General features: G+C 41.8%; 2 protein-coding genes across 5 annotated transcripts in view; both read left to right on the top strand.

Annotated features, from left to right (window-relative positions):
- Positions 1–1,943: 1,943 nt before the first annotated feature.
- On the top strand, positions 1,944–16,262 carry LOC126996609 (3'-5' exoribonuclease 1-like). 4 transcript variants are annotated; one of them, XM_050857275.1, is made up of 9 exons: positions 1,952–2,130; positions 11,933–12,069; positions 12,495–12,609; positions 12,912–13,116; positions 13,436–13,574; positions 13,919–14,071; positions 14,350–14,433; positions 14,627–14,799; positions 15,581–16,262. In XM_050857275.1, exons 2-9 carry the CDS (start codon positions 11,947–11,949, stop codon positions 15,813–15,815), a joined length of 1,227 nt encoding a protein of 408 aa, XP_050713232.1. In that variant the 5' UTR covers positions 1,952–2,130; positions 11,933–11,946; the 3' UTR covers positions 15,816–16,262. The 4 variants fall into 4 exon arrangements, with proteins under 4 accessions (XP_050713229.1, XP_050713232.1, XP_050713231.1 ...); XM_050857274.1 differs by lacking the exon at positions 1,952–2,130 and adding an exon at positions 10,402–10,550; XM_050857273.1 differs by lacking the exon at positions 1,952–2,130 and adding an exon at positions 10,665–10,969.
- A 637-nt stretch (positions 16,263–16,899) lies between these two features.
- Positions 16,900–24,194, top strand: part of LOC126996608 (CD109 antigen-like) — a 39,276-nt gene continuing 31,981 nt past the window's right edge. The window contains exon 1 of the mRNA XM_050857271.1: positions 16,900–17,042. The gene's annotated coding sequence lies outside the window, so the exon portion shown is untranslated. The remainder of the gene's footprint in view (positions 17,043–24,194) is intronic.

Below are 24,194 nucleotides of genomic sequence, written 5' to 3'. Positions count from 1 at the left end.
CTTTGACCCTCTCCATCCCTCTCTCCTTAATCTTCTCTGCCCTTCTATTCCTCCTCCTCTTCCTTGATCCTGCCCCACACTTCTTAATACGTCTGCACGGGATGGGAACGTAGTGTAAGTTTTTCCTCTCGCACTTTTTTTCTTTTATAGGGAATCTGCGGACCTAAGGAGGAGCACGATTCTTAATTCCTGATTCCTGATTCCCGATTCCCGATTTTAACCCTAGGCTGTATAGTAATAGGGAAGACGTAGGAGTTCATTCAGTATACAGTGGTAATAGAGGTGGTGGTGGTGGTGGTTGTGGTAGTAGTAGTAGTAGTAGTAGGAGGAGGAGGAGGAGGAGGAGGAGGAGGCTGTTGGTAATGACAGTTGTGGCAGTGATGATGTAAAAATGTTAGTAGCAACAGTAATTAGTTATTATGTGGAAGATTTATTCAAGACGTATAGAAGAATCGAGGTAGAGTTTTGTGCTTTTCTTTTGATTTTGTTATGATCTTAAACAACCTCGATCCATTAATCACTGTAAAATATATGTACAATCCATATCCGATCACCCATTCATCAGCACTTCATAATAATAAGCTCTTTTTAAGCCTCAAAGTAGTGTTAAACTCCCATGGTAGTGTTCTTCCCTTGATATGATCACTAATAGCTAGATATATCGAGGCAGGTGTGTGGCTGGCGCGCAGGTGAATAACTTAAAGAAAACCTATAAAGCGGTCACATTTCAACGTTACGAGTGTTTGAGATACTGCCGGCGGTACATCTCTCTCTCTCTCTCTCTCTCTCTCTCTCTCTCTCTCTCTCTCTCTCTCTCTGTTAACTTCCTTTTATTTTTATTTTTCTTTCCTCTCCTTTGCTTTCTTATCCTTCCATATCCCTTCTTTCATTCCCTTTCTCTTCTCATCTCTACTCTTTAACCCCCCCCCCCCCTCTCTCTCTCTCTCTCTCTTCATATGCATCAGGTAAGACTACCTACATGCTGTCCTGAAGACCATCAACCATCAACCCGGACTCTAGATTCTCTCTAAAAAAAAGGATCAAAGATGAGCTCCGAGGGGCAGCACGAGCCAAGCAAGACGGCGTCACTATAAACACTTGCCTGCGCCATAACTGACTGGGGCAGACCATCAGGCTCCACCAAGAGAGCCTACCGGCGACATAGACGAAACGTAAAATAATAATAATAATAATAAAGTCATCGTAAGGCTCATCACTTCTCGCCATCTGTGTACTCTGTTAATCGGATTTTATTATCGTTTAGGTTAAAATTCGTTTTAGTACCGTGCCAGTATTTCATTACCTAATTTATGAAACATCACTAGCTCTTTATATATCTTTTCTATAAGCGTTCAAGAATCATGGAAACGCTTTCAAAATCCAATTCAAGGACTATTTATTGTTGAAAATAGAGGATAATATTCACGAAAGCGCAGCCTCCTCTGGCGGCGGCGGTGCAGCCGGTGTTGGGAGAAATACCTCTTCGCAGAAATAGGTCACATATACATGTGGGGGTCGAGAGGGGCGAAGCCTCCCCCCCCCCCCCATTAGCAGGTTACAAAGTTCGGTTGGAGTAGTTTAAATATGCTCCCCCACCTTAAACCCTCTGCGAGCTATTTTGCGGCTGCGGCGGCGGCACCGTCGCCACGGCCGCCGCCATAGGAGGCTACGCTTTCGTGAATATTATCCCCTATTTTCAACAATAAATAGTCCTTGAATTGGACTTTGAAAGCGTTTCCATGATTGTTGAACGCTTGTAGAAAAGATATATGAAGAGCTAGTGATGTTTCATAAGGTAGGTAATGAAATACTGGCACGGTCCTACAACGAATCTTTACCTCGTTTAGTAGTAGTATGATTATTGCATCTTAACTATACTAACTTAACTGTAAATAACTTGTTTTGTGATGGTGTGAAAAACTGTCGTATCGTGCCTCTGATTCATACAACAATTATCGTACACTGGGTCACGCCGAGGCCGGAGGACCCGCGGCAGACGCTCCTCTTCGGGCCCTTTGTTTACACTGGACTGGACCCCAGCTGACCTTGGATGACCCTGGCACCCACACACCCTGCCGAGGACCCACCCGTCTGCTGTTGACCCTGGCACTCACACACACCCTGCCAGAGGTATAAACCCGCTCTGTTTGCTCCCTAGCCTCACACCTTTGCCTCCCCTGTGTGGAACTTAGGAAGGAGAAAGAACATAAAGGAATAAGAGAGAGAGATAAAAGAGTAGAAAGGAGAATTGAGGGAGAAGAAAGGCAAGGACAGGAAGAAAGAAGATTAAAAAAAGGAATTGTGAGAAGAAAGTGAGGAAATGAGGGAGACCAGAAGGAAAAGGGGAAAGAAAAGAAGAGGAGAAATTTGAGAGAGATTTGACTTGTTGGAATCTGTACAGCGTAGGTTGACTTAGCAGGTTGATGGGCTAAAGGATCTCTCTTATGCTGAAAGACTGGACAGGCTTGACCCTTTCTGGTAAAATTCTAGTGTTTGCCCATACCCCCCCTCCCCCCCATACAAGCCTGGGGACCTGGTGGGAACATGGGGTTTCGGGTGGGGGACACGAAATCCGTCACAATCACGTATTTTTTTAGTGTGGGGGGGGATAAAAACTCCCTAGATCTAAGGAAATTTCCTATATTTAGGGATTTTTCCCCTCCCGTCATCACTAAAATGAGCGTTTGCGATGAATTTAGTATTTCCCATATGGAAAGAACGCACTCACTGGATCCCCAAGCTTGTTTTGGGAGAGAAGCGTAGTGAACCCACCAAATGATGCTCACCTCACCATCTGGCATGGCGCCGGAGGCCATCTGCGCTCACATAAACCACCTACACCACACTCATGCCCTCTCTCTCTAGTAGGTTGTCACCTCATTGTAAGGTTTCTGTCCTCCAAGTAGAGTCTGTGGCACCAAACACAGTGTATCTTCATTGTTTATCACTGACACAAGCAAAACCACCGGCTAGCCGTGATCTGTCCAACGCCGTGCCTTAAGCAGTACTGCGGGTTTTAGAGCAAGTGAAGCCTCTCGAACCTCCTGCCTGTGCTGTTCGAACACGTGAATCCTTACTCACCGCATTTTGAATCTGCTTCACGGATTCGTATTCCCAGTATACAAGGTGATTGTGGATACTGACTCTGCGCCTCCAGAATATGATGATACGCCTCCATATATCATAGTTAAAAAAAACAATATACATGTCCCTCAACCATAATATGAAGGCGGAAGTATTTAAAAGTGAAGAAGAAGCCGAATTAATCCCCTTCCCCCAACAATCTTGGGGGACCCGCGGGAAGTCGGGATATTTGGGTGGGGGAGCATATTTAAACTACTCCAACCGATCTTTACGACCTGCTAACAGGGGGGCTTTGCCCCCCTTGACCCTCCTGGTAATGCAGCCCCCCCTTGGACCCCCCCCCCCCTCTTAAAGTATCCCAACTGAACTTTACGGCCTAACAGCTAACTGAGGGACATAGAACACAAGTAACCTGCATTCAAACCTGCTTCACGCGTTTGTACGTGCTACCAGTAAGTGAATACATAGTTGTATATGACGGTTGTAAGATTCCTATGATGTAAATTACTTACTGTTTAGATGCTGTAATCGGGGGCTTTGCCCCCCACGAACCCCCCTTTGATATGGAGAGTGAGTGAAATTGCGTGGTTTCCGTACGTTGTAAAAAAAAAACGGAATGTATGAAATTTCCCTACATCTAATTAATTGTAAGGAATTTCCCTACATCTAGGGTATTTTTCAACCCCCAACAACTCAAAAACTATGCATTTGCAACGCATTTCATGTTTACCACCGCATTCCCCGTAGTCTCAATGGCCCCCTAGCCAATTTTGGTTGCGAGGGGTGAGTATGGGCAAACACTAGAATAATACCCCCTTTTTTCAGTCAGAGGTGGAGTGTTGAGGCGAGACATGATATACTGCTACAAAATATTCCATGGTCTATGTTCAACCAATGGGCACTAGAGGTCACCAATTCAAAATCCTGATGCAACACACAGAAATGGAAGCTCATAGGCGATTCTTCTCATTTCGGGTGATTCGAAGTTGAAACTCCTTGCCCTCTGATGTGGTTAATGCTCCCAGCCTTCCAACTTTTAAGTCTAGGCTACAGTTATTTCTGAGTGATGAACTGTCCACCTTTTAATACCTTTTCTAACTATTTATTTTATAAATTTTTAATTCTATTGTTCATTTCTAATATTATGATCAGCTGAAGTTATGTCATTTTAATTGGAAGACACTCAACCAGTCACTCTATGTCAATTATGTTAGTAGTGCTGCCTGGTTGCCTGACTGGAGTGTCTGGCTGTTACTTTTGGGCCTTGCCTTCCCTGCCCAGTCTAAGCTGGTTGCCAGTTGGTATGGCCCTACCAGGTGAGAATACCTCCTGTTTGGCCCTATAAGCTTGAGATGATACTGTTTGACTTTATTATTACGATGATTACCACCTAGTGAATTACAGGAACAATTTTACGCACACAAACTGAAACTTTCCCACTTGCAAGTATTGTAAATAGACTACCTGAACATACTTTGAACATTTTTCAGCAAAAAAAATGTGGTTGATGAAGTATTGGCAAACGAAGTAATCCCATGCGCTTGAGGTGGCACCACAAGGCTGGCTGCGTTAGGGTGACCACCCGTCCCTTAAAATGCGGAATCGTTCCGTATTGGAGAATGAAATGATGTGTTCCGTTTGGAACCAATACGGAACGCCATTTGTTCCATGTTTGGCTGTCTGAATGATCAAGCAGATAAAACTCGGTATTTTAAAATTGAAATTTATAAAATTAATCACAAAAATAGTCCGTAAAATTCTGCATTTGTCATGGGCTGTCCTAAAATATGTGTAAGGTAAGCGTCGCAACGTCTCTCCCCCTTCCTCCTTTCTCCACCAGCAGCGGGCTGCTGCTGTCAGTCAGGCAGGGATATAGGTGGAATAGTGACATATTGGGTTGCCACCCGTTCCTTAAAATGCGTAGTCGTTCCATAAAGCGTAAGATGTTGCGTTCTGTCATGAACCAACACGGAACGCCATTTGTTTCGTATTTGGCTGCTTAATTGAATGGGAAGAGAGATAAAACTCAGCATTTTAAAACTGTAGTGTTGGCATTTTTTGGTCAATCTCAAAACCAGTCCGTAAAATTATGTGTTTGTCAAGGGTCGTCCTGAAATACGTGTACACTACACCAGTGTTGTCCAAAGTAGTCCACGGCTGGGGGGGGCACGCAGGCATAAGAAGAAAGAAGAAAAAAAAAAACGGAACACACACACACACACACACACACACACACACACACACACACAGCAGAAACTTCCCATGATCTATGAAGGAAAGGAGAGAGGAGGAAGGACGCCTAATATACATGTACCTAAATATAATATAATATAATATAAATATAATATAACATAATTGAGTTTAATCAGAGGGTACGGAACAGAGGGAGAAGGAGGTAATACAGGGTACAACAGGCGATCATGGAGTCGTAACAGTAGGAGAAGGTAATACAGGGTACAACAGGCGAAAAAGTTTGGACACCACTGCACTACACGATGTAATGTCCCTCTTCTTTCTGCCTCCACCAGCAGCGGGCAGCGGCAGTCAAATATAGGCAGGCTACAGAAATTTTAGGGGTGTCATCCGTCCCTTAAAATACAGATTCGTTCCGTATTGGGGAGTGAGATGTTCCGTATTTTTCTGAGCTCAAGGTGGCAACCCTAGGCTGCGTCTGCCAGTGTTGGTGAGCTATGGACGCAACCACATGACTCAAGGTGCCAACTTCAACCTGTTAAAAGCTTCGGAAGGAATTTAGATTGTGTTTTTCATTCTTTGTGGGTTATTTGGGGTGGGTTTAGCCCCCCCCAAAAAGAAAAATCCAAAATGGGGGTATATGGATGTATGTATATTATATACCAGGGGGTATTGTACGGGTTAAAGGGAGATGAGTCCCTGATGGTATTTTCTCATTTGCAGAAAGCAAGCTTGTAGCAGGGACCAGTTCGGCTGAAATACTGTCAAGATAATGGATCCTGCATCATTACCTCCACGTAATCTGAGAAAACGAAATAACAGATTTACAATACAACAAAATATATTAGGATCTTCTGAAGAGGATTCTTTTGAAGACGAAAATGATTCAGGGTTTGCATGTAACATATGCTTTAAAACATTTACTTCAATAAAGTTGCTTAAGAAACATGTAGCCAAGCATGATAGTAAAAACAATGATAGTAAAAACCATGAATGCAAAGTGTGTGGGAAAGTGGTGACCAGTAAAGTTAGTTTGCAGCAGCACATGAGTGTACACAGTGAGGAAAAGAATTTTATGTGTGAGGAGTGTGGGGCGCGCTTCAGACTGAAACGTTTCCTTCGTAGGCACCGACTGATTCATATGCCAAAAATTTACAAGTGCGATATGTGCAGAAGGAGCTTTGCTCTTTCCTCTCATCTTGAATTGCACCAGAAAACACATGGAGACAAGAGTGAACAGCTTGTAGACCAAAAGCCAGACTCAGATGCACACTCACCTGTTACCAGTGGAGATGAAGGTTCCAATGAAAGTGATGGTGCAGAAGGTGAATGTAAAAAAATCAAGTTTTCCACTTATATGGAACAACACCATAAAGGTGAAGATAATTCATCAGGAACCCACCCCCAGGGGTCAGGCAACAAATCCTCAAGCAGCATTAAACAGTTTGAATGTAACCAATGTGGCAAACTCCTTGGAACAAGTAGTAGTCTTCGTGTGCACTTGAAGAGTGTTCACAGCGATGTTAAAAAGTATGAGTGTCCCATATGTAGTCGAGCATTTGCAAGAAAAAATTACCTGCAATTGCATATGGCTGTCCACACTGGTGAAAAAAATTATGAGTGTGATGAGTGTGGTAGATCTTACACTCAAAGAAGCAGCTTAAACACACATATGAAGTCACATAAAAATACACATACATGTCCATTGTGTAAAAAATCATTTGAAAAGAATATTCAATTGGTGCAGCACCTGGAAGAACACAAGAAGCAGTATGAAGCAAATGGTGAGTCACTACCAACCCAAGATCAACTTTCAGACCAAGTCAGTTTTCTAATTTCCTCAAACTTGGAGTGTCCTCAGTGTGGTAAGAACTATGCCACAAAGAGCAGCCTCACCACCCACCTACAGAGTGTGCACAGTGACGTGAAGAAGTTTCAGTGTCTGGAGTGTGATAAAACATTCTCAAGAAAATGCTACTTGGATGTCCATAAGGCTACCCACACTGGTGAAAAGAAATATACATGTGAAGAGTGTGGTAAAAGTTTTGCACAAAAAAGTACCTTGAATACACATAAGAACTTACACACCAGTACACACAAATGTACTGAGTGTGGCAAAACATTTGGCAGGAAAGGCCACCTAGTGCAACACCTTAAGCATGTGCACAAGATTGCCGAAAGAGTGGAGGAACCTGTAAATGTGGAGGTAGATGTAGAGATAAATTTATATAAAGGTGATGATGGATTTCAGTACACTAATGAGGAGATGAGTGGATGCAGTTAGATGGTTCTGATGTATTTATTTTAGCTGAAATGAAGGAAGAATTATACTTAGTTAAAAGAAATGATATATAGGTACTTCTGATAATCTCACTAAACTAATCAGTCAGCCATGCACTCAATATTTTATTATGATGAAGTTAATGAACAAAGCAAAATATGTTTCCTACTATTAACATGAACTTGAATCTTATGTGAATGCAGGGAATTATTTAGAAAAAGTCACTGCCATACTTTGCATTGTCTGTTATCAAACTTTCCATGTAAATTTTAAGTATATATTACTGATATATTTTATCATAGTAAGTATACATGATTCATGAAAAATATTATTTTAGTATGAAAGCATCTAAGGTTACTCAATGCCACTGACAACACCAGTTACACTGTTTTTTTTGGCATTGTATTTTTACTTTCAACTTAGACCTCTATAGTTTTTCACCCAAGAAAGTAACAAAATAATGAACAAGTTTTGGAGCTGCCTTGCATGGAGAGATCAGATCCTTGCAGACTTATTATTTAAACACCGAATGACTTCAACTTGTTCCCTTTGGTCACAACATTCTGGGTGCACAAAGGTCCTTGCCTGACCTGTGTGGTTACTTGCTTGGTTGACCTTTCCTCAGCACTATTAGAGGATCAAAAGAAAAATATGAAGGCCCCAGTTGCAGACAACAATACTTACTTAAATCATTTTGCAATACATGAGAATGAGACACAGGTTTTGCAAGAGGTGTGTCATATGCATATCAAGAGCATGAAATTTATCATTCATACATAATCAACAAGTCAGGGATGTCAGCATCTTTCTAAAACTGGTCTGCTGTAGGTGTCAGCCCTTTGAATGGGTGCTGAGCTTGGTTGCTATATTTTACTTCAACCCTTAGACGGTGGTGGAACTATATATAGGCGGCCCAAAATTCAGTCAGTCAGTTTTGTATGGCAGAAATATAACCACTTCCTGATTGCAGTAGAACCTATACATAGACAACAATCAAAACATCCATTATGTGGTTTAACTATATTTATGCTACTGTCCTAAGGTCGGCATTGACTATATATAGATGATTCATTTTGGGGGGAGCTACTCTTCAAATACTGCTGCCGTCTAAGGGTTAAGGAAATTACATCTGTGCAGTTGGTCTTTTTTTTTTTTTTATGCAATATGTAGTGGGTTTCAGGGATGGTGGGCCCATAATTTAACTATTGATAATGATTTTATAATAGTTTTAATAGTTATATGTAATGATTTTTATGCTTATTGAGTAAAAAAGTAAAGTAAGGATTATAGGTATTGTGAAACTTTTTTTTCTTCTATAGCAGCAGCAGGCTCTCTTGAGGGGGCCAGGTGGATGACTGCAGAGAAAATGTTTGTCTGTATCTTACAATGCTAAAAGAACGAGAGTAATTTAGCTTAGGAAAGTAAAACTGCTTAATTTTCTAGAGGGTAGATTTATAAGCTTAGATTTGATATAAGAAATACTGGTGACCATCTATGTTGGACAGCTGTTTTAATGCAGTAGTACGTACACTTAGGGCCACTTTCACAGTTCGCCATAATGGGTTAGTGAGCCTCAATCCAAACTAATACCAAAGACTTCAAAAATTTCTCATGTAGTGTTTGGGGTTCATATTCAAGTTAAGAAAGTTGAGGAAACCATACCGGAACTCATGTATCTGGTGTTGCATTGAAAACCTGACCATTGTGGAGTGTAGAAGATTAAATAGTTTGGTTTGGGCGATTATAAACCCACTGTGCTGGACTCTGAAATTGGCTCTAAGGGTGGACGACCTCAAGAAAGGGTGAAGACCTGAAAAGGGTGACCTTGAGAACTGTTATTGACGGGTAATGGTCTTTCTTAGGGTGTACATGATTATGGAGTGTGCAGCTGTCTGGGGGTTGATGGGTAGAGGTATGTGAGAAAAAAACTGAATAATCATGTAGTTATGCAAGTGGAGTCTGTATTAGGTCTGTGTTGTTTCAGTGAAATCAGTTTACATTAGTGAATATAAGGAATTGTATAGCTGGATCAGTAAACTGGTGAAGAAAACCTAATTTACTTTTTCTTTCCTATAGAATATATTTATAAGTTGAAATTTGGTAGTGAAAACTGATACTATTTAGGGTGGACACCTCTTTCACTACACTGCACCATGGAAAGAGGTTTGTGTGTGTGTGTGTGTGTGTGTTCATGCCTTGTAATATTCTTACATGATAACCGATAATAGTCTAGTTTGAGATTCGTTTTAGTACCGTGCCAGTATTTCATTACCTACCTTATGAAACATCACAAGCTCTTCATAAATCTTTTCTACAAACGTTCAACAATCATGGAAACGCTTTCAAAATCCAATTCAAGGACTATTTATTGTTGGAAATAGGGGATAATATTCACGAAAACGCAGTCTCCTCTGGCGGCGGCCGCGGCGGCGGTGCACCCGGTGTTGCGAGAAATACCTCCGCAGAAATAAGTCGCAAATACATGTAGGGGGTGTCCAGGGGGAGCCTGCGCCCCCCCTGGTGAGAAGGGGGGAGAGAACCCCCCCTCCCCCCCGTTAGCAGGTCGTAAAGTTCGGGTGGAGTAATTTAAATATGCTTCCCCCACCCTAAGCCCTCTGCGAGCTATTTTGCGGCACCGTCGCCGCGGCCGCCGCCAAAAGAGGCTATGCTTTCGTGAATATTATCCCCTATTTTCAACAATAAATAGTCCTTGAATTGGATTTTGAAAGCGTTTCCATGATTGTTGAACGCTTGTACGGTAGAAAATATATATGAAGAGCGCTAGTACGTGATGTTTCTTAAGGTAGGTAATGAAATACTGGCTCGGTGCTAAAACGAATCTTTACCACAACCGAAGAGAGGAACGAGAGGAGCAAAATTTGGAGAGGAGGACCTAAGAAGCGATGCAAAGCGTTACAGGTCAAAAGAAGAAGAAGAAGAACAGTGTAAACATTGAACAGGGAAGAGCAGCGGCGCCACTCTCATGTCCTCGGTAAGGTGGTGACGGCAAACGTTAATAAGTACCGGTATAGCATAGGGAGGCGCGCGCGTGTGTGTGTGTGTATCAGGCTTGGGTCCAAGTACATTTACTCGTCTAAGTAGTATACGCCTCCGTGGTCTAGTGGTCAGCGTGCCTGGCTTATACTCCGCGGGCCCGGGTTCGAATCCCGGCCCGGGCAGTCGGCGTGCAGCTCACCCAGCTGGTCATCCTCCCTCTCGGGTTGGTCGATAAATGGGTATCTGGGGAAACCTGGGGAAGATCAGCTGTGGTAACCCAGATGTCACACTGGCCCTGTGTCCTGGGGTAATGGGCTCCCTCCCACCACAGGCTCAAGGGCCAATGTTACGGAGATGAGCACCGAGGCCACGCGCTGCTACAGCGTATGCCCCCAACTTTACTTTACCTAAGTAGTACGTGAAATCATATACTCGGGGTCGAACGGTCCTAAGTACTCGTGCTTGTACTCTGACTCCAAATTTTACTCTGGTTATATCATTAAAGTGAATTATACCATGATATTATAAATTACATATACAACATGCTGCAGAAAAGTCTTGAGGATAAATCAGTAAAAAGTACTTGGATTCGAATACAGTGCAAAAGTACTCATATTTGGACTCAATTTCAGCCATAAAACTGAGTACTTGTATGTACTTGGATTCGTGATATCGTACTGGAATCGTGCTAAGTAAAGAAAATAGGGTAAAGATTCGTTTTAGTACCATGCTAGTATTTCATTACCTACCTTATGAAACATCTCAAGCTCTTCATATATCTTTTCTACAAATGTTCAACAATCATGGAAATGCTTTCAAAATCCAATTCAAGGACTATTTATTGTTGAAAATAGGGGATAATATTCATGAAAGCGCAGCCTCCTTTGGTGGCGGCTGTGCCGCCGCAGCCGCAAAATAGCTCGCAGAGGGCTTAGGGTGGGGGAGCATATTTAAACTACTCCAACCGAACTTTACGGCCTGCTAACGGGGGGCTTCCCCACATATGTATGTGACATTTCTACGAGGAGGTATTTCCCGCAACACCGGCTGCACCGCCGCTGCGGCCACCGCCAGAGGAGGCTGCGCTTTTGTGAATATTATCCCCTATTTTCAGCAATAAATAGTCCTTGAATTGGATTTTGAAAGCGTTTCCATGATTGTTGAACGTTTGTAGAAAAGATACATGAAGAGCTAGTGATGTTTCATAAAGTAGGTACGTAATGAAATACTGGCACGGTACTAAAATGAATCTTTACCGAAAATAGTAGCTATCTTTATTATAGCCACTGATGTTAATCCTAACCATGTTCCCTAAAATGCCCCAGAAGTCATCTTTATTACCACATCAATACAGCAACACCTTCATCTCTTTCACAGAGACTTTCAGGAGGATGGAAGAAGCCACAGAGTCACCTGCCCAGCTCCCAGATTTGAGTGTGATTGACCTGGATGGCAGCCACGGGCAGGACGAGGCCACAGAGGAAGAGCTGGAGAGTGGGACGGAGAGCAAAGAGGTATGGAAGAAAAATTATGCACCGTCTTCAGCCCCTTCAACAAGTATTTAAAGTATCTAATGAATATATCCTTTTGCAGTCTTACTTAAACTGATTATACTTGTGTGGAATAGATATTACTCATCATCAATCCCATTGATATGTATTTAAAGTATTCAATAAATATATCCTCATACAGATCTGGATCTGGATCTTAATGCACAGGGCACCTTTCAGGTGCATAACACGCATATAATAGCCTAACAGTCATACTTATCCTGAATATATCTGTGTGGGTTAAGATTGGTTTTATGAATGCACAGATATCTTGTCTCCTACTTGATCAACTGCTCTTGCGTTGTCATATATGTATCCTACTAACCTTCATATCTTCCAGAAATCAATACCAAAGAAATACTTGGTGCTCAAAATATATTTGTTTTCAGAACCAGCCAGTTTCGGCTGAAGAGGAACAGTCATCACAGTATTCCCATCCAGTTTATAAGGAGCTGTCCATCTTGAATGGCAGAATAAATAAGCTAAATGTTGCCCAGTTGAAAAGTAAGTTGTGTGGATAAGAATGAGAGCCTGAATTATAATCACTGCAAGCTGTTTTTTCACTTGTTTCTTGTCCAGTTTGTAGTAGTAATATTTTATCTTTATTACTGATGTCCTACCCCCTCACTTGGAACTTTCTCTTTTTTCCTTTTATTCTTATCCTTATTACTTGGTCCTAACTTGTTATTTGTCACTTTACAATTCTCTAGTCCTTACTGAGATATACCTTTTACTACATATTACAGTAAACAGCAGCATCACTTCCCTTTTAGTAATTATGTATCCCACTTTTTTTGACATCCCAGGTCGTCTGAGAGAGCACAAACTGAGCACCTCCGGCAGGATAGATGTCCTGCGTCGTCGTCTGAAGGCACATCTCCGAGCCCAGAAACTAAAGGAACAAGATGAAGAGGACAAGTTAACTATTCAGCGCAATCTCTATTATGACTACTACTTAGTGATTGACTTTGAGGCAACCTGCGATGACCGCCAGAACCAGGCAACATACAGGTTGTAATTATACTTTGCTGAATGGTATAATGTCAGTTCAGTGTAAATTGATTGAAAGTATAATTCACCTACTGAAAATCGGAAAATTTTACTAATTTGATACGATCTCTTTCCTTAACAAAAGTTGAATCAAGTGCCAATATTATTTCCTTATCACACTTGTAGCTAATGCAATATTGTTCTTGTTTAGAAGTGTCACTCCTGAATAGCATAAAAAGTATATACCTAGAGCATATGCAGCTCACACAAGACCACATTTCCCACCAATGTTAGCTTGGATGCACTCTTATGATTTTCTTATTTTTCTTCCATCTTCTAGACATGAGATCATAGAGTTCCCGGCCCAGCTGGTGTCCACAAAGAAAGCCCGGGTGGTTGATGAATTCCACTCCCACGTCAGGCCAGTGGTCAACCCTAAACTCACCACTTTCTGCACGAATCTCACAGGAATAACTCAAGTGAGGGTTTTGCTGTCTTCATATTGGTATTGTATATTTCTCAAATACTCCACCACCAACACTATGTTGTTAGCAATTACCCGTTATGAGATATTTTAAAATTAAATGATCTGTATCAGTATATTTTAGTTGTAAGCATTAGTACTTAGATTATTTTGTATATTTTATTCTTGTCAAGGTCCACACCAATGTTGAAATTGTTGAAAATGTTGCAACACCTCATGCTTATCCCTACTCCACATGTTCATTTCTACTGCTCATCCTAGGCTTAGATGCTAATTACAACACTTGAAGTTAGAAGCATGAACAACAAAGTATAGCACATTTTTCTTTCTCCTGGACAGGATATGGTCAACTTTGCACCTTCTTTCCCAGAAGTTCTTGAGAAGTTTAATGTTTGGCTGGAGGGCCACAAGCTGAACACTCCCCAGGCCCGAATGACAGTGCTCACCGATGGGCCCTGGGATATGGGCAGATTCCTCCACCAGCAATGTCGTGTAAGGCTGAGAGTCATTTTTACCACAAGGCTTTCTAATATATTTTAGGACTGATTTGAAGTCAAGATCATTTATTAGTTATTAATGTTTTGGGCACAAGTATTAGTAGTGATACAAGCTTATACACCCTATGAAAGCAGTGTGACCCATTTCAGTGGGCAGTCTGTCCTCTAGCTTAAGGTGAATTTATTTTTTATTTTTAGGCTCCTCCCTCATTCTGCCTGTGAGGGAAGTGAAATGTGTGGTGAGGGAAGTGACAAACGTTTTCTTTATTTCAGATCTCCCAAGTGCCTTATCCAAGCTGGGGGAAAAAGTGGATCAACATAAGGAAGAGCTTTAGCAATTTTTACAACACAAAGAGGGTAAGTGTGTAGGCTTTTACATGTGCATTTGTTTTGCCAATCATCATAATCATCATCATCATGATTTTCCTAAGTTATTACCATCATCATTATAACTCATCATCCTATATTGAGGTTATGTAACATGAACTTGCTTGCAGCAATTGTCTTCTACATAGAGATACTCTAAAACCATATTTTCCTCCATGTACAGATGTGTCTTAAGGACATGCTGACCCATGTGGGCATGGGGTTCCAGGGCCAGCCACACTGTGGCCTGGATGACTCTAGGAACATTGCCCGGGTGGCCATCCGTCTGCTCATGGATGGAGCCAACATGCGTGTCAACGAGAAGATTGTCAAGAATCATGGAAGCTTTAATCCAGGGTAAGTTTTAGATGACTGCCAAGTCTAATGAAATGTAAAAGGTAAGTATGTTTTCACAGAATAATATTTCTCTTATTTTGTCAGACAAGAAAGTAGCTGAAATTTGTGTTAAAGAGTATCTAGAAAAAAAAAAATTGGGGCTTAATCATGAACAGTATAATTTTTTCAAGTTAACAGTATGAATATTTCAACATTCTTTTTAGAAAATTGCTGTTTTTGTAATTGTGTTCCTTTAATATTGATCCAGATAGAATATTCAGAGGCCATACTTTATCTTATGTTACATGACTAAGTAAACATGGGGTGCAGCTTATCCATAAACTTTTTTGTTACCACATTTTTCATGTTAAATAGGTCTATACCTGATATACTTCATTTGAATCTTATTCTTACTTCCTTCTTATTATGGCATATTTTGAATGATGTTGAAGTGAATCATGGGAAATTTGATATACATAAAAGTACTACTCTTTGTAAAACAGTAGATCCATCATATACAGTGGGCTGTTTATTTAATACAATTCTATTTAAGAATGTATAACATGAGACCTGACTGTGGATCAGATTTTTCAGACAACATGATCATATTGCATTTATAGCGAATCAAATTAGAGGTGTAGGAAAAAAATACTCTTTGCTACAGTGAAGCAAGTTAGTCCCACACAAAGCTGAGAAACAACTAACTACTAACTAACAGGGACAATCAAGAAGGAAGGATCAATTCCTTCAGTAACTTGTCAGGTCTTGACAGTGTGTTGATGGCATCCCTTCATGTCCCCAGGGAACGTGTGGTGCGCAACGTTTCATGCCACGAGTTTGAGGGAATGAAGAAAAAATTGCTGATTGCAAATGAAACGGATACCAGCACACCCCCTGATGAGAGCAACCAGGGAAATGAAAGTGATTCAGATTGTGATGAATCTAATGGCTCTGACAATGAACCACTGTGGCCAGACACTGGAGATAAGAATGAGTTTCCGGATTTAATTAATGCTGGCAGTATAAAAAGAACCTGATGAGTTTCCCCATGATCTTTGGCCAGTGTTATGCTTTTGTGTGCATCTTTAGAAGACACATGTTGAATGATCTTGACCAGAAATAAGTAAGATGGATGAATGATATCAAATAAAGGATGGAGGGTGGCAGGGAAACCACCTGTAAGATAGAGTAATAAAACTGAGTAATATATGAAGGCGAGAGGTGGGATTCAGGGTGGAGTTGAATGCTGCAGATTGGGAGTGTATAAACAGAGTAGTGGAGACCTGCCATAGCCTCCCTCTCAGGAGGAGTTCCTGGAAAGAGGAGCTGATCCGAGCTGTAGAAAGGTGGATAGTATATTTTGTTCTTTATCTTGATTTTTAAAACTGCCATATGAATAAGATGTATGTTTTTAAAATGCTTTATAAAATGCCAGTTGAAAATTTTCTTTTTTATGAAATTATAAAATAATATTTCTTGCAACATTACTTGTTTTAGTTCTCTGATCCTCTAATATTAGATCTTTTTTGTTTTTGTTTGTTTGTTTCATCAAACTTGAGACTTTTGCTGTAAAGTTAGAAAGACATTTTTATAGTAAAGTGCATGAATACTTTGTTCTGAGGCTCAAGAGGAGTCAGCCTTGGTGATTTGGAAAACTATTTATTTATTACTTACCTTTGTTCTCCAAAGTGAAGATTCTGAATTGAGACCTGAATTGTATTGACTAGCATTTTTCATGGAAATAAATTATTCACTGGGATGATTAAGGATCCACCTTTAATTTGTTTTCAGTAAATCTAGTCAATGCTTGCATCTACCTTCATGGGGCTGGAGGCTTTTTTTGTGTCCTGGAAATATGCACATTATTGTTTTCCTCTTGAAAGGTGGCCAGATGAGTTTTTGATAGAATAGTTGGGTGGATGTGAGGACAAATTCATGATCAGATGTTGTGAACTGTCTGAATTGTACGGCACAGGGAGTGAAGACAGGAGGTGTGTGGGTGTCTCCACTTGTTTTGTATGACATGCCTGATTTAAACCATGTATGCAATCTTCTTATGTGTTTTAAAGATTACATATCTCAGTAGAAAGCAACTGATGTTTATTTTATGTTGAAATGCAGTATTACCAAGACACCACTGAAGCCTTCCAAATGGTACAGTGAGGCATGGAGATGATGACCCCACACCAGGGCTTTCAGGGGGCAAGAAGGTGAGGCCTAACAGATTGATGAGTGACATGACAACTCATAGATATATCCATTAGGTAAGTTTTATGTAGTTACACTCTTTTGTATGAATAAAATTGGTCTAGAGTAACCATAAAGTAGTAGCATGCTGTAGTGTAGAAATAGGTAGTCATATTGAACTACCTTGGTTCCCCACATGACTTTCCGCTCTCACTCATCCCTGCACTATCCAAATCCCTTATGCAAGAGTTAACCTTTATCTTCATTCCTTCATAATGAACTGTATCTTAGTTTCCCACATGACTTTCTACTCCTCATCATCCCTTTACTATCCCAATCCCTTGTGCAAGAGTTAACCAGCATCTTCATTCTTTCACCTCTTTTGCTGGTAAACTTGAACAGCCTTCCTTCATCTGTATTTCCATGTATATATCTTGCCACCATATTGTTTCTATACATCTCGCTAAAATTGAGGAGGAGGTTGTGGGGTTGAGAAGATGGTGGTGGTGGTGGTGGTTGGAGCAGGGAGGTTGAGGGGATTGAGGAGGAAGTTGTGGGATTTGGGGATGAGTTTGTTTTGGGGTTGAGAAGGTGGTGGTGGTGGAGGAGGAGGAGTTGATTGGGGTTGAGGAGTTTGTGTGTGTCTTGAATTCTATGGAGGTTGAGGAAAAGGTTCTGAAGGTCAAGGAAAAAGTTCTGGAGGTCGAGGAGGAGGTTATTGAAGCCAAGGAGGAGGTTGTAAATTTTTAGGATATGAAGGTTGAGGAGAAAGTACTGTAGGTCGAGAAAGAGATTGTAAAGGTCGAGGAGGAGGTTGTAAGGGTTGAGGAGGAGATTGTAGAGTTCGAGGAGGAGGTATTGGGTCGAAAAAAGGAATCTGGAAGTCGAAGTAATGGTGGGTGTGAATATCGAGGAGGAGGTTATCATACTGATGGCGTGGTTCCGTTTATCATTCATCCCTATTCACCACAAAGCTCCAAGGGATGACATAACGACCATCACTTAACATGCAGGCTGGCTTAGATGTCTCCCGGATTTTGGAAGGTCGGAGGGTGGTGCGTCATAAGCATGGACTGCAGCACCTACTACGGACGCTGTATGGCTTAAGACGCATCGCTGGGGTGGTTTTCCTGATAGTGTTGAGGTTAGGGTCGGGAGAGGCTAGTGATCATTAGGGACAAGTTGTTAGTATGTGATGAGTAAGAGCAGTGATCAGAGCAGCGATTTCACCGGCGTCCCCAAGGCGAGTATCCCAACAGGAGACAAACGCCCCCTCCCTCCGACCTCCTTCAGCGACTTCTTCGTTTATCTGTGTATTTGTTTGTGTGTGTGTGTGTGTGTGTGTGTGTGCAGATAGATAGATAAGTAAAGAGATGGATAGGTGGATAGAGATAAACATGGAGAGATAGATAGACAACTGGCCGTGATAAGCAAAGTACAGCAATATTATCATTATGTAACGCATCCATCATTTCTTGCGGTTATGGTACTTTCGAGATCACTTAGCAACTGTGTAACTCTATAATTACGACTGATGATAGATTGATGATAATGACTGAAGAATGGTTACGCATTTCTTTTTTTAATAACACTAGTACTTTCAAGAGTGTATAGCTCTGGATACCTATTATCTGATATACAAAACATGATATTTTCGAGGTCACTTAGCAACTATGTATCTCTACAACTACATACAAAACATGATATTTTCGAGGTCACTTAGCAACTATGTATCTCTACAACTACGACTGATGATAGATTGATGATTAGGACTGGTAGATGGTTCTTCATTTCTTTTTATTTACTATCACTATACTCTCAAAGATGTACCTTGCTATTTTCTGATCTATGGATTCTGATACTGTCTTGGATGCAGATGTCTTGCAACCTCTCGTAACTTTCTCCTGCTTGACAGTGATTTCATATTCATCCTTCGGCGTGTTGTTGAAGCCTCGGTGCATACAACGTGCCGTACTCAGCGCCGCGCGAGAGGGGAGGAAGAAAGGAAGGAGGAAGAGGAGGAGGGGGAAGATAGAGAAGGGGAGGCTTCATTAATGTTGTATAAGATCAACTGCCGATCCGGTATTGTTTGTGTGATAAGTTTCCAGTGCAATCGTTTGTTTTCCCAAGATGGATTAATACGCAAGTTTAAAGTTTAATGCAGTGAAATGTAGCCTACCTGATTTGTAGTGTAATTCATAGATTCATTCGAGGCTTATCCCTACACGGTGCAAGGGCGACAGTGTAGCTATATATAAGCGATACACTTCCATGTCTTGACTACCATCATACTCTTAATTCAAGCATGCAGATTAATTACTACTCCTGATATACTTGAGGTTAGATGGTGCTTTTTTTCCTGCATCATATTAAGGGGCTATTACACTGGGCAAATTTTCCGTGGATCTTCAGTCAAACCACGATTTCCGCGAGCGTGGTTCTCAATTGTTTGTTGTTATTGCTGCTGATGAAGATGGTGAGTAATACCGTCGTCCTTCAGTGAAATCTACCGTAGCTTTGGAAGATCGTGGACACGTCAGAAAACCACGGAAATATGAGAGAATGCGCCAGCGGAAATCGTGGATTGACTGAAGATCCACGAAAAGTTTGCCCAGTGTAATAGCCCCTTTAGCAGATTACTACCTCTGATATACTTGAGGTCAGATAAAGGTAAGGTAAAGCTGGGAGCACACGCTATAGCTGCGCGTGGCGGCGGTGCTCATCTCCGTCCGGTTGGTCCTTTGAGCCTGTGGTGAGAAAAAACCCTTAATCCGACACAGGGACATGCGTGTAACATCCGAGTCACCACAGTTTACCTTACCCAGGTTTCCCCAGGTACCCATTTGTCGATCATCCCGATAGGAACGATGAACAGCTGGGTGGGGTGCACGCCGACTGCCCGGGCCGAGATTCGAACCCAGGCCAGCAGATTCGTAGTAAGGGACGCTGACTGCTGCACTGCGTTGGCATGATGATGATTTCCTCGCGCATCATTTTAGTTGTTTCTGCTGCTGTTACTGTTTCGAAGCATTGCGTTGCGGTAGGTTTGACACTGTTTTTAGGCGGACGACGACCTATTAACTATTGGTACGGCACTCTGAATCATAATTTGAACTATTCCCCGGTTAGGTGAGTTTTATTTGATACATCGCTTGTAAGTGAACAGGAAAAATGCAGTAAAACATAACGCACGAAAGTGAATGCATGGCGCACGAAAGTGAATGCATGTCGCAATTAAATGGATGTCTTGGTGCGTGACTTTCATAACTTAAGAAGCTGGCTATGGAATGGTAACTAATTTTCTTGCTGCCAACAGCAACAACAACCATTCCACCAATCGCCGAGTATCGCTGCGGATAAATATTTCGTCCATATATAGTTTCCTTTGGTCAAAACTTTGCAATGTCCTAATACTCCGCTGTCCCTCATACATACGTGTCGGCAATATCAATTACTCAGCGTCTTTCAAGGCACTATACTTTCTCCCTCTATACTCCTGTTGTGGAATAAATTATAAATGTGGACCCGACATGCTGGGTGGCGTATGCAGAGCCAGCGTAGGGGTGTGGTAGTGTGTGTGTCATACAAAGCTTGTGCGCTGCTACTGAGCAACCAACCTTTAACGAGAAAACACTCATATGTATTCAACTCCCCTTTTAAATTTAAGAGAGAGAGAGAGAGAGAGAGAGAGAGAGAGAGAGAGAGAGAGAGAGAGAGAGAGAAGGGAAAGGAAAGTATAGGAAAGCAAAGCAAAGGAAAGAAAAGGAAGTTAACCAAGAGAGAGAGAGAGAGAGAGAGAGAGAGAGAGAGAGAGAGAGAGAGAGAGAGAGAGAGAGACACACACACACACACACACACACACACACACACACACACACACACACACACACACACACAAACAAACAAACAAACAAAATAAGCATGCACAAACAGAAGAATGAGTGCTTCTTTGCTAATCTTAAGTGGTTAGTCGTGTTCAGATCCTCGTCTTATATAACCAAGTATCAGAGGAACACCACCACCTATGTGCACATCACAGGGCTAAGACAAACCATATTATTCCCCAAGTGTCCTGTGGCTCGTATAATGTGGTCGTAGGGGCGGCATACGATATCAGCATTACCGTTTTCTTCTCACCTTTTTGTGTCACCCTAATACGTTAACCTTATTACGTCATTTAGGTATTTAGTTATTTTGATCTCATTTATTTTTTACCCTTGAGGTGCTTCCTTAGCTGTAAAAAAGAGTAACTTGGTTTATTCTTCATTTCAAGTCGTATGTATTTTTTTTATCGTGTCGTGGCCGTTCTACTCTTAAGGCTTATGAATTCTTGATGTGGCGCCGGAAGTTTTTATTCTTTTTTCGCCTCTTACGTACAGGGTAGACCCATTGCACCGACATTCTGGTGAATACTCGTACCAGTGTCTACTTTTTCCTTCATAGCCCTATATTCGTATCACTGTGTCTATCTATCTGTCTATCTATCTATCTATCTATATATCTATCTACGCGTACATATATACATACAGACCATGCATAGCATTTCAACTTGAAACTTCATACCTCATATCTTGCTAAATCCTCTTACTCAAGGTTAAAAGCGTGCTGTATCGTCGCCTCCAGTTCTACTTCCCCGCCCAGATACTTCTTCTTCATACGATTTACCCTCTAAAAAGGGGGACAGGGCCTTTGCACAAAGGCGGCCCTGTAAGAGGGGGCGGGCAATTTAAAACCCGGCGGGTGTAGGGACGCCTCCGCCGCCGCCACAGCCACGGGTGTCCATATACAAATGTCCTGTCCGCCCTCTTATGGAGTATGCATCTCATGTGTAGGAATGGATAGGGTAACGAATGAATGGTATAGAGAGACCGGGTTATAAAACAGACTGAATAATGCAGAATATAGAATCATTGGCCCAGGAGTGGATAGGACAACGAATGAATGATATAGAGAGAACGGGCAATAAGACAAACTTCTAATAATGCAGAATAGAATCATCGAGTGGGAATGAATAGGACCGCGAATGAATGATATAGAGTGAACGGGTAATAAAACAAACTTTGAATAATGCAGAGCAGAATCATAGGCGTAGGAATGGATGGGAGAACGAAAGAATGATTTATAGAGAGAACAGGCATGCAATAAAACGACTTTAATTCACTTTGCATATTAAGTAAAAAGCAAAATTGTAAACATGTGCTCCTCGGGGAAGAAACAATGACGCACCCTGTCACCACATTCTCATTTAAATGTGCTCCGAGCGGTCTTAGGAAGGGGGCATTGCATTTCATGCCACGAGCTTGTGTCGGAGGGGAAGCCGGGCATTAATAGGCATCAACTTCGACATCTCCGGCTCGTCTCCAAGGGTCCTAAGGCGACAGGTGACGGTCATGAGACGATATTTTCAGACGCTTCCTGCCTCTCGCATTAACTATTTCCAGAGGCTGAAAAGGAGATCAATCACGTCCTAATGAGTGTTTCTGTAGGTTCATAGCACAAAAGGAGGATCAAACTACCAGAAGGGCCATAAAACTACCCCTGGAAATTGCCGCATCTCCTACGAAAGCCTTATTAAATGTATGTGCTTAGTAGGGGTGGGCAGGTACCGGTACCAGTACCGGTACTAACGGTACCAGCTAAATGGTAAGGTACCGGTACCATTTTGCTCGGATTTATTTATTGGATTTATTGATAATTCTTCATGTCCGATTTTTCTTTTAGGTTGCTAATAAATATTGTTATTGTTATTAGACTATGATCGAGTACATCCATAATAACTATACATGCTATTTTTTTTATCGAAAAAATAAATATTCACTTCATTCAGAGAGAGAGAGAGAGAGAGAGAGAGAGAGAGAGAGAGAGAATCACCACTATCTCGGTGATATGGGTACTCGATCATAGTATAATAACAATAACAATATTTATTAGCAATCTAAAAAAGAAAAATAATCGGACATCAAGAATTATCCAGTAACTCCAATGAATAAATAAAATAATAAAATAATGGAAACGGGAGCTGTGATGGAAACGGAAAGCAGGACAAAATGGTGGGAACTTGGGGAGACGGTCAGCGAGGCAGTGACTCATCGTCTCCACACAGGCCCATACCGCGTGATACCACATGGAGGCGGGCGAGCGCCGAGCGTCAAGATCCAAACGGTACCGGTACTAGCGGCAATGCTCGGTGCCGAGTGATCATGAGGCTTCCCGGCACCCGGTACCGGTACCTGGTGCCGCGAAGCCTCATGATCACTCGGGTGCCGCGAAGCCTCATGATCACTCGGGTGCCGGGAAGCCTCATGATCACTCGGCACCGAGCATTGCCGCTAGTACCGGTACCGTTTGGATCTTGTGACGCTCGGCGCTCGCCCGCCCCCATTTGGTATCACGCGGTATGGGCCTATGTGGAGACGCTGAGTCACTGCCTCGCTGACCGTCTCCCCAAGCTCCCACCATTTTGTCCTGCTTTCCGTTTCCACCACAGCTCCCGTTTCCATTATCTTATTATTTGATTTATTTATTTGAGTTACTGGGTAATTCTTGATGTCCGATTCTTTTTCTTTTTTAGGTTGCTAATAAATATTGTTATTGTTATTAGACTATGATCGAGTACATCCATAATAACTATACATGCTATTTTTTTATCGAAAAAATAAGTATTCACTTCATTCAGAGAGAGAGAGAGAGAGAGAGAGAGAGAGAGAGAGAGTTTTCTTTACAGGAAATTTATTTGGGAATTTCATCAAAAGTCATTAAGATAAAAAAAATACTTCTTCGGGTACCGGTTCCGGTACCGGTACTACCGGTACTCAAATTAACGGTACTTGCCCATCCTTAGTGCTTAGGCGCCGAAATATTGCATCAACTATTTCCAGAGCTGAAAAGGAGATCAGTCGCGTTCTAATGAGTGTTTTTGTAGGTTCATGGCACAAAAGAAGGGTCATAAAACTACCCCAGAAAATGCCCACAGCTCCTACGAATGCCTTATTAAGTGTGTGTGCTTGGGCGTCGAAATGTTTTTAAGAATATGCCCTTTGTGATCTTACCGCCTGCCTGCTCGTCGATCGCGTGGTGAAGCTGGGCCGAGGGATCTTAATTGCGAAGAACCTTACCATCAAGCTCCTCAAAGGTTTAGTCCATCTACTTCAAAAGGCTTTCGCAGAAGTTGTAAGGAGTTCCCATGGGTGGTTTCCTGAGCCTGGCAGTAGTTTTGCAAGTCTTCCGAA

Source organism: Eriocheir sinensis, chromosome 10 (genome assembly GCF_024679095.1).
Source record: "Eriocheir sinensis breed Jianghai 21 chromosome 10, ASM2467909v1, whole genome shotgun sequence".
Lineage (NCBI taxonomy): Eukaryota > Metazoa > Arthropoda > Malacostraca > Decapoda > Varunidae > Eriocheir > Eriocheir sinensis.
Note: the sequence above shows the minus strand (reverse complement) of the source record. Positions and strands in the feature narration are given on the sequence as shown.

What these genes read in the sequence shown, in the direction of transcription:
- LOC126996609 (XM_050857272.1), top strand. Translation starts at nt 6,050, where the DNA reads ATGGATCCTGCATCATTACCTCCACGTAATCTGAGAAAACGAAATAAC.